Below are 21,576 nucleotides of genomic sequence, written 5' to 3'. Positions count from 1 at the left end.
CTCCAGATTTGCAGTCATATTGCCATTAGCTAGTAGGAATATCCAGGACATCAGGAAAACGCTTTTAAAATATTTCAGCACCCACGGTAAGCCACAGCTAATCATCTCAGACAACGAACCAGCAATGAAATCCATTGAGGTTCGGGGACTGTTAGAAGATTTACGGATTCAAATTTATTTCACACCAGTAAATCGTAGCGAGACTAACGGTATAGTCGAAAGATTTCATAGTACTCTCGCTGAGATTTACAGGTGCATCAAGGATAAGTATAATGACTTAAGTAGCAAAGAAGTTTACATGATTGCTTGCACTCTGTATAACGGAACAATCCACACGGCAACAAAATTAAAACCCAGAGAGATTTTCTTTGGTATAAAAGATGGTGAAGAACGCCCACTTGATATGGATCAAATTTTGGCAAATAGAAACAAGGTATACGATGACGTTGTCATGCAATTGGAACGAACCCAGAAAAAGGATCTAGATCAACACAATCAAAATAGAGAAGAGGAACCTGAATTGCAGGAGAACGAGAAAGTGTTCCACAAAGTGCAAGGAATCAAATGTAAAACCAAGAAAAAATTTGACGCGGTTCAAGTTATCCAGAATAGAAATAAAACATTCATAGATAACTCGAATCGCAAATTACATAAAAATAATTTAAAAGACTTCGTAAGTAACGCTTACTATTTCTATTTTTAGGAAAACCATGCTGATCTTAACCATCCTAATTCCACTGTCCATTATGAAGACCACGCAGACGCAGACTATACAAATACAGGACCTTTCGAACAACCCAGGACTACTGACGATAAAAACAGGACAAAGCCTCATCATTAATAGTTACGACAGACTATACCACGAAGTCGACCTTACCCAATACGGTAATGTATTGGTACAAGTTGAAAGAATTATTTCAGGCCTAAGAACTTTTCAGTCCTTTCACGATATAACAGAATTACTGACGAGAAAATTTCAAGATGTTTCAAAATTGTACTATAACCTTTTACCACATAGAAGAGCTAGAAGAGGTGCATTTAATTTGTTAGGATCAGGTATCAAATTGATTACAGGGAATCTTGATGAAAACGACCTTATAGAAATAAATCATGATATTCAAAACTTGAAATCAAAAAGCCAATCATTAATTAAACAGAATAACGTACAGGTAGCCATCAATGAAAGGATTGAAAAGCAACTAAACGAGATGACAGAAAGCTTCAACAAACATCAAAATGTAATTGTAAAAGAACTTGTAAAAGCTAAAAATAATAGATTAGAGAACCACAATGTAACCCTTCTCATGCAAACATTCAAAATTTCATATCATTTAGATCAAATTGAGGACTTCTTAGAATCAGTATTTGAAACTATTCAACTTGCTAAACTGAAAATTATTCCCAGAAACTTTCTAGATAAGAGCGAGCTTAAACTTATCAAGGACAAATTAGAAGAACAACACGTAGAGTTCATTAATACAGATCAGGTTTACGAGCTTTTAGATATCATATCAGTCTTCAAAGACAAAACATTATATTTCATCATACTCATACCCCAACTAGAACCTTCCAGCTTCAACCAACTACTCTTAGAGCCAGTACCTATCAACGGTAGAACGATGAAGATACCTACAACATCAGCACTATTCGGAATAAACTCAACGTTTTTCATCAAAAGGGATTGTCGAGCAATCGAAACAAACACTTTATGCAACCGGAACGACCTCATGGATGTTTCCACAGATAACTGCTTTTCAAAAATTCTAAGAGGATACCCAGGTAAATGCCCTTTCACCGAACACTCCAATACAACAGTAGTCAAAAGACTCACCGAAAACCACATCATCATCAAGAACACATCATCTATTGAAATGGGTACAAACTGCAATTTATCCAACAGAACTCTGAAGGGAACAATACTGATATATTTTTCAAACTGTACAATAACACTGAATAACAAGACTTACAGTAACTTGGAACTGTACAGCAAACCTCATCAACACATCATCCCACTCGACGGAGTTCAGATAGAACACAAAATCGAACACGATATTTCCATGCACAAGCTACATGAGTTGCATATCCATAATCGTCAGAAACTTTCTGACTTAGAAAACGAGAATATCAAATACACCTACACCAGTGTAGGCCTTTCAACTTTTAGTATCCTTTCAGTGCTCCTTGTTACCTCATACATCATTATCAGGAGACGTTCAACAACCATTCCAATAATCGTATCGGGACGATACGATCTTAAAGGGGGAGCAGTTACCAACCAACCCACCACGTCACATCAAGTTGGCAACGATAAAACACCAAACATCCTGCAAACACTATTTGGCCCGAATCATCAAAAGCATCAACCCCAACAACCACGTGAGCGACCGGCAAACGCATAACAGCCTATAGCTCATTTACCTTTTGACGTTAAACTGCGGCATCAACAAAATAACATCCGGACAACGACGACAACAGTGATCGACCCTTGGACAGGCTTCGGAAAGTGTAGGTCAGCTAGTTTCAGTTGCATAGGTTAGCTCTAAGTAGAATTGAATATAATTATCATTCTTGGTTTAACAGTGATTTAGAGTAGACGTTCTTTTTTTAAAAACTCATGTTCGAATCCCCGTGATTTAACTTCTATACCAAAATTGTACAATCGAATTTACTCCACATGATCATTCATGCGAATACATTGTGTTGCGGCAGAGAACAATAAGATTCCATCTTATCTGCCAAATTGCATAGCTTGAAAAGCTATGAAGCGATGGATGCAATTGCCTTTGGAAAATTGTGATGTTATGTCCAACAAACCATTTCATTTATTACGAGACACTTAGAGTACACTATTTAAACACTCACCCAAACTAATTCAGCTAAAAGTAGTCATGTAACTACTGTCCCAATGTAGGTTTTTCATTATAGCACCCAAATCAGTGCTATAATGAATATTATGCAACTCATTTGAGTTGCATAATGGTCATTAAAGCACCCATTCTGTTGGTATGGAAAAGTAGGCCGTTTTATCACTCAAATGACAACTGTAAACCAGTTATTATGATCAGGAATTGCAAAAAATATATTTCAGTTACTAGATAAAGATTGTCGCTTCGGTTCCTATTGTTCTGCTGTCCGGAACATGTTGAGTACTAAGCTGTCAAATCGTATGGATTTTCCTTCTTTGACATTTAGCTCCCCTATCCTCGCCAGCAAAAGATGTTCCGGACAGCGACGACAGCGACAATCTTTATCTGGTAACTAAAATATCTTCTCTCAAGATGGCCGCTTTCGCATATCTCTGAATGTAGGATCCCTAGTCTAGAAGAAGTACGATATTGAGTTACCTACGCTAAGAATGGATCAATCAAGGTAACTCATTTTGCAATCACCGCACCAAAACAAAGGAGGCACTGTATACGCATATTTCTATTCGTGTTGTTTTGACAGAACATGTCTACGGTGGCTCGATCTGTTCGTTTCATAGCGGCAGTTTTTGTTTATTGATTGATCCATTGAGTCCTATGAGTTCCCTACAGTCAGGTACCAAAGAAACACATGGGGTTTACAGAAAAATATATATATATATAGCTCTTTTAGTGGAATGTATTCAACCGTCTAAGACGAATTAAGTACTGTCCATTTAATTCCACCAGTTAATTTTCGTTATCTTTGCAGATACGTATTTCGACCACAACTGTGTGGTCGTCTTCAGTGTCTTGTACTTGACTCGACTTGAGTCAAGTCGAGTCAAGTACAAGACACTGAAGACGACCACACAGTTGTGGTCGAAATACGTATCTGCAAAGATAACGAAAATTAACTGGTGGAATTAAATGGACAGTACTTAATTCGTCTTGAACGGTTGACATGGGGTTTAGCCAGCATATAGCGCATCATGACGCCAAAAGTAGCGCGTGGCTTGCGGCCAACGACCCGCACGCCGGTCTTTTGAAGTTGCGTTGACCTTTGGCTTGTCCGGCATTCCACGCTTGGCACGATTCTTAGCGAGCAAGCTTATTGGCTAATTTGAATCGTCTGTGGGAATGAGATTCACGATTTTGGGGTATTTCGTGGAACTCTTTAGATGCTCGGATTTTCAAATTTCAACTTCGTTGAATTTCGCGAACTCTAAAATCAATGTCTGAAATTTCGCGGTATCTGAGGATTTTTCCAGCCCGGAATCGTTCACTTTGTTCCGTTCTCAAAGGAGAAAAGTGACATAGATTTTTAATAGGTTTTAGCTAATGTATGTTCTTGTTTCCCTCTAGTCGAGCAGAATCAGTAAAAGCTCAGTTCGGTCCATTATTGGTAGGTTGTGTGTGCGTAGATCCATGTTAAGAAAGGTAAATTGTGCAGTTTGAAAGGTGAGATAGTTTCTCAAAAACTCGTGCGTGTGTACTTCTGTGTATTGGAAATTAGGTCCGTGGCAGCATAGGTGAAGCCGACACACTACATCCAGCAGTAAGACCATCTTTTGACCCCAAGCATCGGCTACAAAGGTTCCCGGAGTACACTTGGCCGGAGAAGGTTGCGTATTGTCTTTTGTGCAGCTTTGGAAGGCGAAGCCAAATCACCGTAATCCACATCAGTCAAATTTCAACGTCCTCCAACCGCCTAGCAGCAGATCGCCGTTGCCGTCGTCAACGTTAAGCAAAGTACCGACGGCGCATCAACTTTTTCTTCTGCGCGTCAGGAGGACGAACGGACGCTTGTACCGAGCCCATGCGTAAGCCAGCGCACCGAATGAGGGAGTGAGTGACTGTATCAATATCGACGCAATACGTCGTCCGTCGGTGTGAGTTCTGGCCCGGAGTAGTGCTTAAAGCAGCTCCGGCCCCATCCGTAGGTCCACTCCAAAACTAGTTAGTTCGAAACCGTGAGTAAAATGCATGCTTAATTGTTTATGTCGTCCATGGCCATGTGACCCAATAGAGACACAACAATTTATATTGTAAGTCCGTAGTAGCCCGTTGAAGATGGCTCACTGAAAAACGTTCCGCATGTGAGCGAGTGAGTTCGAAGGAGAAGTTGTCGTAAATGTGAATCGGAGCTTCATGTATGGAAGGGTTTAGAGCCGAAATAAATATCCAAAATCTAACCGTGAGACCGGTTCAAAATCTACTGTTCTGAATGTATTTAGTTGATGTCTTGTAAAGAAATTATGTCGCTTCGCGGTCGTTTTTAGTTTTTGCCTTTCTCGTACACTAAGTGTACGTAAAGGCTATAATATTGCTTCAAAAACAAAATTTTGATAGGAGGCCCGGAGGGCCGATTTTTATATACCGATCGACTCAGCTCGACGAATTGAGGTGATGTCTGTATGTGTGTATGTATGTATGTGTGTGTGTATGTATGTATGTGTGTGTGTATGTGTGTATGTGTACAAATTTTGTAGACACACTTTTTTGAACTTCCCATTGTCCGATTTGCTCGCAACAAGTTGCAGTCGACGCGGAATTCAGTCCCATTGTTTGCTATTGAAAATTAGATCAATAGCTCATCGCAATCTGGAGTTATGACCAAAAAACTGTTTTTGCGTATAAAAAAATAGCAAAATGTTCTATGCTGAATTCACCTAGATTCGAACCGCTGACCTCTGGGGTGGAAAGCGCTTGCCATACCACAAAACCATCGGAACACACATGGTGTGAGTAAATATAAGTCGTACAGTATTCATCAAATTGGTATATGTTCATTTCTTTTCAAAGCCACAGAGTTCACTCTGCTAGGGTAACGGTACCAATATTGGAAGTATTATTGAATCAAAGAAAGAAAATATATATTTGATAATTCAAAATTGATAGTTTTAATGCATCAACTAATAGACAAACTTTGAATTTGCTAGAAATGAAATTGGATTCATTTCGTCTTGATAATCAATCTAATTTTCTTGGAGGTAAAATGAGCTCCACTATACTGCCGTCGCAAGCATAATCGTCCAATATTGATTTTGCATGGAAGAAAATATGGAACAGTTACACTTGCGGCGGCAGTATATAGGTAGGAAAGCCAATTTGTTTGGGAAATTATTGTTTTCAATTAGTATTCATAATGGCATAATGACAACGTGTCGCTTCAAGTAAAGCAAACGTTAAGTAATGCAATGATGAACAATATTATCCAGCTTTCCACGCTCGCCATAATGGCGGATGCTATAAAAAGTTTGACATTAACTGCTTCCAGACACTGAACTGAAATCAACGTCTAAGCATGCATTGATGTTCTTCGTCACCAACGACTACCCAAAATTTGTTATTTTTTTGTCAACAATCTATTCGAGTATCAAACTTTACAATTTTCACATTTTTCATGATTACATTTTAATTTTTTATTCCAGAATCAAAAAATGTGTTCAGACAAAGCAATGTGAGGTGAAATAGATTTCGGATACCCTTGCCATCGCCAATCCACTTTGAGGGGCATCGTCAAAAAAGTCTTGGATTCGCTCTCACTATTGCATGGCAGCTTGTCATTAAAGTGGAGAACCAACATTACATCTAAGGTATAGGGTCTTTGCTGCTTCGTTTTGAAACTACTTTTGACACTGGGAGTTCTGCTCCGTTCCAGAAGGAGTTGTACCTAAGCCTCAAGCTGATGGTATTACGTCAACGGAGGCTCTAGGGTGGGCTCGAACAGATTGCGGCCTGCGGCGGTTTGAATTTATCGGCATCGAATCGCTGGAAATCTGCTGGTGGTTAATGGGTATTGCAGGAAAAGCCGCAGCTGGTCCTGGGCTTCGACAACTAATTCATCAGCACGCCATATTGATGGGAAGAAGGCAATTTTTGTTAGCGAGGAAGCTAGGGCTTAATTCGACAAGTACGACGTTGTGCGGGATAAGGTTTGTTCTAAGTGACCCCACGGCAGGAAACTTTCAAAATGGGATCCTGGTCAACAAACACATTTCATTTCAGGCAACTCCGGTTTGCCTTAAAACTTCTCGCAATACGACCACTAGACTTTCCAGCAGTTTTATTTTCTCGTTTTGCGTTTCTCGGCTTCCGTAGATGCCTCTTTAGTAGTTGTACCTGTGTTGCCCCAATAATATACTAAACTGCTTCGTTATGCACAATAATCAACATTACGATTTACAACGAACGATGGATACCTACTTCTATAAAAATTTATCTAAGACCCACATAGAAATTAAATGTCACGAAATTAAATGACCCACATCAAAAAACGAATCACGATCGGCATTGGTTCTGCATGCTTTGTATGCAATTGGGTCTACTACAGCATTGTGGATTTTTTGTACGACAGGGTGTGCTGTAGCAACTTTTCGTGTTGGGATTTAGAACACACACCGGTATGGTCCAATGTTATCTTGGAAATTGATTATATGAAATTGGAAAATAGTGAAGTTGGATACTCGAGTATAGATTGTTGACGAAAAAATAACAAATTTTGGGTTGTCGTTGACGACAAAGAACATCAATGCATGCTTAGACGATGATTTCAGTTCAGTGTCTGGAAGCAGTTAATGTCAAACTTTTTATAGCATCCGCCATTATGGCGAGAATGGAAAGCTGGATTAAGAACCCATTGTCTCCACTGAGGGCATGATCGTAATAACGTTTCTCTAACGTTTCATGATTAATAACGTTTCTCTTTACTAAACGTAATCAGGCCCATTTTTTCTATCATTTTACTATCATGCGCTCGCATACCCTATATACGAGTGAACTTCTCACGTGGCATCTTTTTTGTGGCGTTCAATCAGCGTATGGGAGCGCAGCTGATGTGCGTGAGGACGCTATGCAAGCACATTTCGGCGGGAGCGAACGGCACTGCATTCGCTTCAGTCGCTTGCCGTCGGATGAATATCGCAGAAAGAAGCATCACCAACACACACCGCATTGGCCCTGACGAAAGCGAGTAAACAAAATGGGGGCCGGATGATGCCTTTTTATTTCACCCGGCAAGGGATACAGGGCGTAAATTTTAAAATGATTGTTAAAACGTTAAAACACATTTTAGCCGAAAATAGTTGGATTTTTCGGGTTCGAAATTTAATTTACTTTTAGATTGGCAACACGAAAGTCTAATTATTTCGATTAAAAAACATGTGTAGATATGTAGCCTGACATATAGGTGAAGACTTCGGTTATCTGTTGGTGGTGTTGGATTGCGTGGGAGTGCTCTTGCCTCTCAGATTTGACGAATCGATGTTTTAATCTTTGTTTACAAATGCAGAGAAGTCGTCTTAAAAATTTGGTATTGAGTTATAGAAAATAAAAATTGTTTAAAGTTCATTGGTATTAACTAGAAAATATGCTTTTGAAAAAAAATTAGAACCGAACGAGCGTCGAACGCAGACTCTTTGAGTGAGAGCCTAGGACTTTACCCCTCGGCTATCCTTACTCCTTGAAAGAGTGGTGATCGAAGTATAACAGGTTATACGCAATTTGCACTGATCATCGGCTGCTTGTGCATTCGTGCGGCAACGCACCGGGTGCTGTGTTTAGGTTCCGTGGCATATTTAAATCATCTGGCATTGAAAAACATATACGATTGAGTCTACGTCATGTGCTTTTGTGTCAATTCATTCAGATAAGTCACCTAATATTCATAGTGTTCTGGTGTGCAGGGAAGCAACATCAATTTCAATATTTAATTTAAATCCACTGTAACGCATTCTTCCTTGCGTTGCAGCAAATAATCCATATTGGCACAGTATATGTAAAACATGGCTGGTCTAAGTTTGTAAATAAAACAATTTATTTTAGTAAATGGTTTTGATTTTCTATAAATATTAATCTACTATTATTCCTACCTTTTCGCTTGCATACCTTCTGTGTGGTTTTTGATAAATCCTAAATCTAGTCCTAAATCTTGGTCTCGCTAGACCAATTAATTGGATAGTGACAACATATCTGTTTGCAGATTTCAAATAGCACTCGGATTATGTGGGAGTAGCTGAGTTTCGGAAGGATTAGGAGAAAATTTTCCATTCTTGCAAGTCAATGAAAATGTATCCAAACTTTTCTACAATCCAAGGATGTTTTGGATCATGTAGTAATCTAAGTTCGATCATTTAGTTTGTCGATGACTCATTCCGGAGGTTAAATTTCAAAACGTTTTTATGGTGGACTTCTGGTGCGAATATTTTTCGACAGCTTTGCCCTACAGTTTGTTGTTTTAATTTAACTAATAACAGAGATAAAGCTCTTGTTTGTAATAACTTATACTAAATGATAACAACATTATTTTTTATTAGTTATTATTAGTCAGTATAAGTAAACAAAATGAGGGCCGGATGATGCTTTTTTATTTCACCCGGCAAGGGATATAAGGCGTCAATTTTAAAATGATTATTAAAACGTTAAAACACATTTTAGCCGAAAATATAGTTTGATTTTTTGGGTTCGAAATTTAATTTTCTTTTAGATTGGCAACATGAAAGTCTGATTATTTTGATTAAAATACTTGTGTAGACTACATATCTTCACACAAGCATGTTTTCGATCATTTAGTAATCTACGTTCGATCATTTAGTAGTTTGTCAATAACACATTCCAGAGGCTAGATTTCAAAATGTGTAGCATGGTGGACTTCTAATTCAAAGGTTTATCTACAACTCTGCCTAACAGTTCGATGTTTGAATTTTACAGATAATAGAGCTATAGAGCTACTGAATGATTGGAATTTTGTTATCATTTAGTATAAGTTACTGCAACTAGCACTGTAACTCCTTCAATGGTGGAATTTAAACATCGATATATTAGGCAGATATATAGAAAAACCTTCGCACTAGAAGTCCACCATACAACACATTTTGGAATTCAGCCTCTGGAATGAGTTATAGACAAACTACTAAATGATCGAACGCAGATTACTGAATGATCGATAACATCCATGTGTTGTGTGTAGATATGCAGTCTAACATATAGGTAAATACTTCGGCTACCTGTTGGTGGTGTTGGATTGCGTGGGAGTGCTCTCGCCTCTCAGATTTGACAAATCGATGTTTTAATCTTTGTTTACAAACGCAGAGAAGTCGTTTTAAAAATTTGGTATTGAGTTATAGAAAATAAAAATTGTTTAAAGTGCATTGGTATTATACTAGAAAATATGTTTTTGAAAAAAAAAATTAGAACTGATCGAGCGTCGAACGCAGACTCTCTGAGTGAGAGCCTAGAACTTCACCCCTCAACCATCTTTACTCCTTGAAAGAGTGGTGATCGAAGTATAACAGGTTATACGCAATTTGCACTGATCATCGGCTGCTTGTGCATTCGTGCGGCAACGCACCGGGTGCTGTGTTTAGGTTCCGTGGCATATTTAAATCATCTGACGTTGAAAAACATATACGATTGAGTTTACGTCATGTGCTTTTGTGTCAATTCATTCAGATATGTCACCTAATATTCATAGTGTTTTGGTGTGCAAGGAAGCAACGTCAGAATCAATTTCAACATTTGATTTGAATCCACTGTAATGTACTCTTCTTGGCGTCGCAGCAAATACATAATTCATATTGGCACAGTATATGTAAACATGGCTGGCCTAACAATTAGTTTGTAAATAAAACAATTTATTTTAGTAAATGGTTTTGATTTTCTATAAATATGAACTTACTATATTCGTACCTATTCGCTTGCATACCTTCTGTGTTTTTGATAGTTAATTAATTCATGCTACACATAAGTCCTAAATCTTGGACTTCACTAGAGCAAATAATTGGAACCCCATTCATAGCGACAACATATCTGTGTGAAGATTTAAAATAGCACGCGGATTATGTGGGAGAAGCTGGGAGAAAATTTTTCTTTTTGGCAAGTCAATGGAAAATGTATCCAAACTTTTCTACAATCCAAGCATGTTTTGGATCATTTAGTAATCTAAGTTCGATCATTTAGTTTGTCGATTACTCATACCAGAATTTAAATTTTAAAACGTGTTTCATGGTGGACTTCTGATGCGAATATTTTTCGACATTTAACCTCTGAAATGAGTTATTGACAAACTACTAAATTATCGAACCTATATTACTAAATGATCGAAAACATCCTTGCTATTATCCATAACAAATTACACTAACGCAAACAACGATTTTTGATTCCCTGATAGAATAATATCAGGTATGCCTTCAGTATGATATAAAGTATTACACATTATAGGCCCAAGTATGCTGATTTAGGTAACACCAGCTCTGTTACCAGTAATCTATCAGATTTTGTACAGGGATAGTTTACCTGTACAGAGTGAGCTGATAAATAATTTTAGATCAGTTCAGTATAATATATACAAAAGCAAATTAAAATTAATCAATTTTAATCAAACCTACGGTTAATCACTCCGAAATGCTCTCCATATGAAGAAAAGCAACCCTAGTAGAATTCTCTTCAGATTTTATTAAGTCGGATCAAATTCGTAAATCTTAGCTAAAAAGTGGTTAAATTCAATGACAAAAACGGAACTGCTCATCAGCAAAAAATGAATTCTTATCTATATGATGAAGAATCATACTATTCCAGAAGGTGCCAGAAGCCTAAGCTGGATTCTGACTTCAAAACAGGAAACACTCGAAAGTTTGTCAATTGAACAAAATTATGGATCATATTACCGAAGTTATGGATCATAATCACGATAAATATTTGCAAAATTGTATTTTTTATTAAATGTAGTTTTCTATGGATAATTTTCCAAATATTTATGGATCATTTGTTCATGGGAAAACAGCAGGAATGATATTGTTTTTCTTGATCATGTTTGAAGGTACATACTTATTTTCCAATTATTATTTGATATATTTTTTCAGCTTGGTTATGCTTAGTTATGGATCTTAAAATTATTCTTTATGGAGAAGCCTGAACTATTTTTTGGATTTAAGGTAGCGTTTTATTGAACATTCAGATGTTATTTATGGATCGTTTTTGTGCATTTAACGGTACAAAGGGCTGCCACAAACAAATGTGAAAAATAAGCCCTATTTAGTGTTAAATATATTAGACTTTTCTAATATGTTTGTCAACCCTTTTGAACGAGCGAGAAAGGCATCATCACCGCTAGGTGGATTAATCAGGGTTTTTAGTGAATATTTGGTTTGTTTACTGGGTAGTCAGCACGATTCTGACTTTTTTACCGCTTTCTAGTCTTGGACGGAGTAGAGCGGGTGAACATTTTGGGTTGGTCCGATGAGGAAAACCCCCGCCTGAATGTCTTTGGATCCAGGACGGATATCGGAGGAATTTATGTGGGAAATCTCTCGGGATTAGTTGTGTCCGCTCGGAAACGAGAAGTACGACGGACGTATCCAGCTTTCGTTCAAGGAAAAGTTACCACTTAGAAGGTCTCAAGCCGGGCAACGCAAACTCGTCGGATGGTCTCCTTCTAAGAGTGGTGCATAAACCATCCGATTATAAACCGGAAACGCGACTGGCGACCCCTATTAGGTGGTCGATGAATTCGTCCACCTTGGATCCTTGCTAACGGTTGATAATAATGTTCGTCGTGAAATACGAAGCCGCATCATCTGTGGAAGTCGGTCCTACTACGGGCTCCAGAAGAAACTGCGGACAAAAAAGATTCACAGTCGCACCGAATGCGTCATGTCTGTTTTTAAAGGATCACCAACTACCTCATAACAAAGAGCTCAGTTGAGTCCCCTTACGATAGACTCCACAAAAAGTTAAAATACCAGTTACGAGGACGGTAGAAGATGACACTCATTTTAATTTCGAACTAAATTGATTCCAGTAGTGGATAAATAATCCTTAGTTTTCAGAGAGAATAAAAATAATTTGAAAAAACCAATAAGATAAACAAAAAATACATAAAAAGAAATTATTTTGTATGAGGGAAAATGACGGTTTTGGCAGGTTTTGTATAACTAATTATGGTCAAATTTGGTCTAAACATTCTTTGAATACCAAATATAGTTGTGGCCAAATTTCATGGAAAAATGGAAACAAAAACCCCCTTGACAATAATAAAACAAAACCTGCCAAAGCCGTTGTTTCCCTTATTTACGGTGGTTAGTTTTAAATGAAATCTTTGTTTCTCAATTTCGTTCATTTGGTACGCTCAGGCGTGTATAACACTTTTGTGATATATACAATCAAATTAATTTTTCAGTTAGTAAGAGAGGGGTAGAAGCCAGCGTACTCGTGGTGAGGTTAGTTAACAATGTTCATCCTTAAACACCACAAGTACGCTGGCTTCTACCCCTCTCTTACTAACTAACTTACTAACTCAGCTTCTCATCCGGGTTCTCATTGGCATCAGGGACGATGTGGCGTGTCGTCGTGCTCGAGGAATGGTTCGACTGAGAGCATCTTCCGGATGGCAAGAGCTATGGTGCTTTGCGGAGCAGAAAGCAGAGACTAAACAAAAAAAATGAAGAAAAAAAAACCGAAATAAGGGAATATTGCCAAATGTTGAACGGCTACCTATTGTTGAACCCCCATAAGAAATGCACGTGCGTTCAACAATAGGCGAAGAAATTAGCCGTTCAACATTTGACGAATTACCCTAGTAGAATTTGATGTCAGAAGTACAAGGAAAACTATAAATCTCGCTTAACTTTTCAAAAGGACATAAGTAACTTTTTTTCATGAATTAATTTGAATAGCGCAATCAACAGAACAACATGAAAGCTATTGATTGCAGTATTCAAATTAAATCATGACAAAATGTTACTTAGGTCCTTTTGAAAAGTTGAGCGAGAAATGGCCTGCATATAGACCACATCACGATCTCCTATATGAAATCTTTAAGGTTTCTTCTTCTTCTATGGCTCTACATTCCAACTGGAATTTCCTCAAACATTACAAGAGTACTGAAATAGTGAAAGAATCTAAAAGAGTAATTCTCGCTGAGACCGGGCCACTATTTGCACGAGGTTCTTAAAAATGCCTAAATTTATATTCATTCGAAAGCTTTCGGCGAGTATATTAAGGATCCGAGTTAAATTCTTCAGAAAGATGAACCCCTCGTTAGTTATACACGAAATCATTTTAATGGACACCTTGATTTTTGTAAACTTTTGACTCACCAAAACAGTCATTACTCCAACATTTCTCAACCGATCTTAGAGATCAGGATATCGTTGGAAAGAGGAAGAGTGTATCCTCAATTTGCAATAATAAAAATAGCGACAGCCATATTGAATTTGGCCGCCATCTTGGATTTCTTTTTAAAAACTATTTTCCGCTAAGTTTGCAACCACCGATTTTCAACATTATTACATCGATGAAAAGCTTAGCTTATATTGTGCATTGTGTCAAAAAATCTCAGGTGTATGTTTTTACTATCAAAAGTTGTGCACGATTTACCAAATTATTTTTTGAAGGCCTATCTGACCAACGCACATTATTTTTATGGTTCAAATGTTCGTCATTCGTGTGTATATTTCGTAGTTTTGCCGTTTATATAGTATTTGTGCAGATCTGTATAAAACCATTTGATAGGGAAACTAATACATTTGCATGCCTATTATTTGTGTCATGTAGGATGCATGGGCAGTATTGTGATGCAACTAAATTATAACTGTTGTGGAATATTGTAATAAATTTAACTTATATTTAAGGTAATAAAATTATTTCTCCAAAAAGTGGTTAACAATATTAATGAAAAAAAAAAAACAAAAAATAACAATTTAGGCAATAAGCAATAATCAATTCCAGAACTATGTAAGATTCCTGACTAAGCATTTGTTCATCATCTGGCTAACAAGAATACACTACGTCACTGGAAAGTCGACTAAAATTTTTAGTCAGGCCCTATAGATGATTCAAATATGAGGTCCTCTTACTATCTATATTTCTTTGGAAGTAGTTTTTTATTACCTCCTAGTTTCGAGCCAAGCAACAATCAACACGACTGGCTTTGGGATCTAGCAGTTTAGTTGGGGTTAGGGACAAAAGGTCGAAAGACAAAAGGTCGAAAGGACAAAAGGTCGAAAGACAAAACGTCGAAAGACAAAAGGTCGAAGGGACAAAAGGTCGAAAAGGACAAAAGGTCGAAAGGGACAAAAGGTCGAAAGGACAAAACGTCGAATGGGACAAAAGGTCGAAAGAACAAAACGTCGAACGGGACAAAAGGTCGAAAAAAAATATCAATAAGAAATGCGAGAGGGACAAAAGGTCGAAATAGACAAGAAACTGAAACGGAGAGAATCAATCTCGCCCCATAGTTGGCCTACCCAGTTGACAAAAAATCTGCTCTTTCATTTTTCACAATTTTTAACAGTTGAACAAAATTCATACAGTAAGTACAACTAATAGATGGATGCTTGAGTTTTCTAAATGTCACTTCGATTTGTCAAAATGGCGCACGCCGCACATAAAATATACCGGCGTGTATTACACATAGGTGTATTTTTAATGCACGCGTCTGCGCGGCTGAGGCGTGCACTATTTTGACAGATCAAAGTAACATTTAGAAAACCTGGATATACATCTATTATTTGCACTCATTAAATGAATTTTATTAAAAATAGTGTAAAATTAAGTGAAAGTGAGTGGAAAAAATAATAAAAAATAAAAGAGCAATGTTTTGAAAACTGTATAGAACAACTCTGTCTGTCGCGCAATACAAATTTTAATTCAACAATCTTTTTCATCTCTAACAGAACTATCTAGATATTCATAATATTGTTTCATAGTCATTACTCCTTCTTTGAAAATTGCTCATTCTTCAACTTTGATTAATGAGATGGGTGTGTAATTTCTGCTTGAAGTTAAATGCATTTCACAAATTCCTTTGGAATACACAAAATTTGTTATCAACTTGTTCTTGATCGACCTTTTTGTCCTTTTCGACCTTTTGTCCCTTTCGACCTTTTGTCCTTTCGACCTTTTGTCCTTTCGACCTTCTGTCCCTTTCGACGTTTTGTCCTTTCGACCTTTTGTCTTTCGACCTTTTGTCCTTTCGACCTTTTGTCTTTCGACCTTTTGTCCTTTCGACCTTTTGTCTTTCGACCTTTTGTCATAGATTCGTTTAGTTGTTGCGGTCATTTGTCCTCTTCATGCATTTAATTAATAAGATGGAAAAAATATCGTATATATTAACTTACCGGTAGTCTGAATTACTCCCAATCCTTCGAAAGCAGGCAATGGAACGTCCTCTAGTTCATTCGATAATTCCACGACATGCTCCTCAGGAAAGGCGGACGAGGTGCTGCCATATCATCACATGGCCATAAAACGCCCTCTTCAGGTCCCCTTTTGACAAAGAGAGATCCCGCGAAAAACACTAAATGATGGCCATGCATCTTCAATATTCGCAGTACCACTTTGAGCCAACAAATTTTCAATTCCAGATTCACTATATTCGAACTCGCTATCACTTATATCCGTTCCGGATTCCGATTCGGTGGAGCACACGGAGCGATAATCGAAAAAATCCTCACAATATTCTTCATGCATCATCTGGGGAATCACAATTACCTATATAACTTTGATCAAGGACACCGCTATGGATTGCTCTTTTATATGCTTCACGTTTTAGAGCAGCTTTCTGCGCTTTTCTTTTTTGTGGCATTTTTTGAACAAAAATTGCTAAGCCGCACTGCACATATGCGCACTGGATCAATCTCAAATAAACATTTGACGAATAAGTCATGTGGAGGTCACCACTTGAAATCCTTCGAATGTAAATAAAAAACATATGATCAATCATATGTGGGGTTTATTATCAGTGTTACCAGAAAGCTGGCGAAAAATAATTTACACGAACCAATAGGAGTAAAAATATACTATGAAGTATTTTTTTTATAACCTTTTCCTTACATTATATACTTTACATGCTTTTATTAATAATTTGACATTGAAAATTGAGTTCTATACTTACTTTTATAGTACTTTAATTAACTTTTTATAGATTTTCATAAAACATTTTTGGCAATTCTGGTTACTAATTGCTTCGCATACCAATGCACCCGTGTATACGTTTATAAATAGCACTACGAGTTTTTGGCGTATTAATTATGTTTTGGTTTTATTTTGTGCACCTGTTGGGTTTGAAATAAAAATGCAGTTTTTTTCAATTTTAATCAATATACTGCGTGAAATGGGGGTTTTTGTGAAAATTTGATAGTGCGTAATACGAGTGATGTGTTTTTGAGACAAGAATCTAAATGGAAGATGATGAAAAAAAAGTTTTATTTGAAAGCTTCCGGGGTGGAGCTGTAACGCTGTGAGTTGCAACATGTGTGGTAGTGCTGAACTGGATTTCGAAGATTTTTTTCTATACCAGTTTTTCTTCGACTACGTTATTTTTCCGCCCAAAAAAGGTGAGTAAGTGACAGAATAATGTTTAAATTAGAACTTGAAGTAATCGTCTCCGAAAAATTTGCAATGAAAATGCCATACGAAGCTCTACAAGCTAACGGTTGCACATTTTTTTTCTCTTTTGATGATCAATGATGATGACATTTCTGGTGAGTGGCGGTAATTTGATCGTTAATACGATACTACGAAGTCAGTTCCTTGATTTCATACACTATTCTATATGTCAAATATGTTTTTAAAATGAAAAGCATATCTACAACAGTATTTTATTTGAAGGGCTCAAAAGTTTTGAGCATAACGGAGCCGTATTCAAGTTATTGTATAAATAACTAAAGAATTTTGATATTGGTAAATCGTACACAACTTTTGATAGAAAAAATATACACCTGAGATTTTTTGACACAATGCACAATATAAGCTAAGCTTTTCATCGATGTATTAATGTTCAAAATCGGTGGTTGCGAACCTAGCGGAAAAATAGTTTTTAAAAAGAAATCCAAGATGGCGGCCAAATTCAATATGGCTATCGCTATTTTTATTATTGCAAATTGAGGATACACTCTTCCTCTTTCTCACGATATGCTGATCTCTAATATCGGTTGAGAAATGTTGGAGTTATGACTGTTTTGGTGAGTCAAAAATTGACAAAAATCGAGGGGTGCATTAAAATGATTTTGTTCATAACTAACGAGCGGTTCATCTTTCTGGAGAATTTAACTCGGATCCTCAATATACTCGCCGAAAGCTATATAAATATATAAATATAAATAAATAAATTACTCAAAAGTGAAACTCCAACAAAGCATTTGGAGATATGAATGAGTTTATTCTTCGTATTAGCCACAGAGTACTACCACTTTCTTTTTTACACATTCAATATGGCCCTTCAATGAAATTGTTGAATCAAGAAATATTCCCAAATATTTAAAATTGTGAAATCTTTCAATAGTATCATTGTGGCCATTCGCCGCCTTCGCCGCCGCCGTTCCCCGTCCAAACGCCATATTTCAAGCCGACTACACGATAGCTTTTGAGCAACCTCCCCGCCATCTTCCAAGCCAACTTCTCACCATCCTGGAAGCCTACTTCTCGGCGATCGTTGGCTACTTCATCATCGGAGTGAGCCCCATTTCCGATACCCGCCCATCCTTCATCGAAGCTACAAGCCGCAACACCGCCGACGAAGGTACGCGACCTATTCAACGACGTGCATACCAACCATTTCTTCTACCACCACCACCACCGAGAAGGTAATACATCGTTTAAACGCTTTTGTGTTTGGATCTCGAAATCCAAAAACTCTCCCTCGTCACACGCATCGGAGTAAGGGTATGCGGTAACACACTTTTTCCTAACGAATCGAAACGAAACGAAATGTAGATTTACTTTCGAGTCTTCGAAACGATACGAAATCAGGGTCCATTAAATTCGAAATTTTACGAAACGAAACGAAATTTTGCGATCAATAGAGTTATAATAAGTGAAGAAGTAGTCTGTTATAAATCGCCTCGTTCCCGTTTATATTCTATTGGCGATAAGGCAAACCTTATGTCACTTAAGAATTATGTGATTATGCATATTGACTTATGAGCGTGGTTTTATGGTATTGAGCTAATTCGAAATTAAAAAATGAATGCACAGATTATATTTGTTATCCATTGGTATTAAGATTGACTTATTTCGGCGATAGCAGTCTTAATAAGTAGCAAATACTTTGTTGCTCCTACATCCGGCGTATTGGTTAATTCATTTAACCTTCTTCAAAGGGTTTGGAGTTTGTATTTTTGTTCGTGTGTGTAATGCAACAAACACCAACAAAAATACAAACTCCTAACCCTTTGAAGAAGGTTAAATAAATTAACCGAAACGTAGGATGTAAAAGCAACAAAGTATTTGCTACTTATTAAGATTGCTATCGCCGAAAGAAGTCAATCTTAATAGCAAAACATCAGTCGTCAACCCCCCGATAATAGTTATCCATTGGGATACTCCGCTGTGCGTGAACGCAGATAGAGAATTGATAATAGCATATATATATGACATAATACATATGACATAATCTTTACTTTCTCGTACAAAACAGTTGTATCAAAAGGCTATCATTCCTTCCAAAATCAATTTTTTTATAGGAGACTCGGCCCATAGTCTTATCTCGCGCTTAGTTTCATATGGGCGTAACTGTATTGATCGATTTCTCTTCGTCGGTGTTTTCTTTTTATTATTGTGGTGAATTGCGCTAGTTTGGCGAAGACTTTATGATTTGGTGTGATCAAGGATGATTGTATATTGCACCAGAATCAATAATCACGGTTGTAGCTTTTGAAACAATTGAATTATTAACAAAATATTAAATCGATTAAGAGAAATCGATCAATACAGTTACGCCCCTATGAAACTAAGTTATATCAATTAGCTCGACGAAATGAGCTAGTGTCTGTTTGTCCTTATATATGTGTTTGTGCATATGAGGAATAAAAAAAATGTTGCCTGAAAGCAGTCATGAGTAAATAACTCAGCAATTTTAATGATATTCCAACCCGTTCTGGATTTTGTTTTTTTTTTTTTGCAAATTTCATGCAATGATCTAGAAATGCCCACAACTTTGCATTGTTCCGTACATATTGTGCAAATAGTCAAAGAAGAGCCTAACTTGATTAACTGTACAAATCGCAGTTGCTAATCATGATTGGCCGAGAAATAGCAAATATGCCAAGTAGAGTTATTCAAATTTTGACTTTTTCGCTCCTCTATGCTTAAACGATGATATTTGCTGGTTAGGATTACTAAATTTTTAGCTAATTTGGATGTAACTAGACTGAGCAGTTTGAAGTTTGTATATGAATTACTATAGGAATCGCCACTTAAGTGAAAAACTGTTCCGTGTTGCGACCCATTAACTGTTCAAATGTAATCGACACGATGACTTTGTAGAATATTTCCTAAGCTAGAGGACAGTTGTTGTTGCGAAGCGATCTGACTTTTGTAAGCAAAGTTATAAAGGAAACAAAACTACTCATTATTGATAGTGATATTATTCTTTTACGTGTTAAATTAAATTTACCACGATTCTGCTCGCAAGACAAGCATAGAATCGTTTCACAGCAAAGACGATCAGTTTCATAATAAAATTTTCTATGTTTGAAACGTAGTCTTAAGCTCATAGCGAAACGGTTTTCCACAAAAGTGATTGTTTCATAGTAATTTTTATTTAAACTTGAAACTGCTCTTGTGACTGTCTTGTAGGGTGGCCCAAAAACACTTTTTCAAATTTGTTGATGGGCCGCCCTCTTATTCGGTTCTATTTGATGCCCTGATTATCTGGACAAAATTTCAGCCAAATCGGTCAACGTTTGGGTGGTGCTAAACTCGTTGAAAGTTTATATGGAAAAATGTATGCAGAAAGATCCAAAAACAGTGATTTGCAGTTGGACGGCACAATTTACGATCAAGAAGCATGATACTCATTCAGTTCTTGTAGAATTAAATACAGAATGTTAGGCTGAAAACCGCGAGAAGATTAGAGTTTATTAGGCAAAGATATTAGTATTTTACTGGAGTGTTGTAGGGGTGAATTTATTTCTTTTCAAAGGTAAAAGAAACGAAATTTGCTCAAACACCACTTCAGAGAAATGCTAATAACTTAGCCGGGCAAACTCTAATCTTCTCGCGGTTTTCTGCATAACATTCTGTATTAAATTCTACAAGATCTGAATGAGTATCATAGTTCTTCATCGTAAGTTGTGCCGTCCAACTGCAATTCACTGTTTTTGGATGTTTCTGCGTACATTTTTGCATATAAACTTCCAACGAGTTTAGCACTGCCCAAACGTTGACCGATTTGGCTAAAATTTTGTCCAGAGCATCAGGGCATCAAATAGAGCCGAATAAGAGGGCGGCCCATCAAAAAAAATTGAAAAAAGTTTTTCCCGTACTAATTTGAGCCACCCTACTGTCTAGTGACTTGTGCTCAGTCTAGTAGCATCCTAATTAGCTGAAGATTAAGGAGGAATATTAAAACAACAAATGTCATCGTTTGAGCATATAGAAGCGAAAAAGTCAAAATTTGAATCACTCTAATGGGCTCACCAATTGTAAATTTACTTTTGATAAAAAAAGAAAGTTATTCTCATTGTACTTGTTTCGGAGTTTCCAATAAATGACCAATAATGATGCCGGTCACATACTTACAGTCAATCTATCCCTTAGGGACTTCTTTACTCTTAAGCGGTGCTTACCCATGGCTTAAACCTGGTTTGAGGCCTAAGCGAAGTTAAAGAAATCGGTCTTTAATAGGTGGCGCTCAAAAAAGACTTCACAAGGGCCTTCGGAATCCACTTAT

At 37.1% G+C, this 21,576-nt stretch overlaps 1 protein-coding gene across 1 annotated transcript in view; it reads left to right on the top strand.

Moving 5' to 3' along the window:
- Nucleotides 1-21,576, top strand: part of LOC134222332 (uncharacterized) — a 58,307-nt gene that overhangs the window by 17,065 nt on the left and 19,666 nt on the right. The window contains exons 3-4 of the mRNA XM_062701482.1: nucleotides 704-2,376; nucleotides 18,187-18,423. Coding sequence (XP_062557466.1) covers nucleotides 704-2,376; nucleotides 18,187-18,423 — 1,910 coding nt within the window. The remainder of the gene's footprint in view (nucleotides 1-703; nucleotides 2,377-18,186; nucleotides 18,424-21,576) is intronic.

Source organism: Armigeres subalbatus, chromosome 3 (assembly GCF_024139115.2).
Source record: "Armigeres subalbatus isolate Guangzhou_Male chromosome 3, GZ_Asu_2, whole genome shotgun sequence".
Taxonomy (NCBI): Eukaryota; Metazoa; Arthropoda; class Insecta; order Diptera; family Culicidae; genus Armigeres; species Armigeres subalbatus.
The sequence above is the reverse complement of the archived record's forward strand: the minus strand, read 5'-3'. Positions and strand labels throughout refer to the sequence as shown.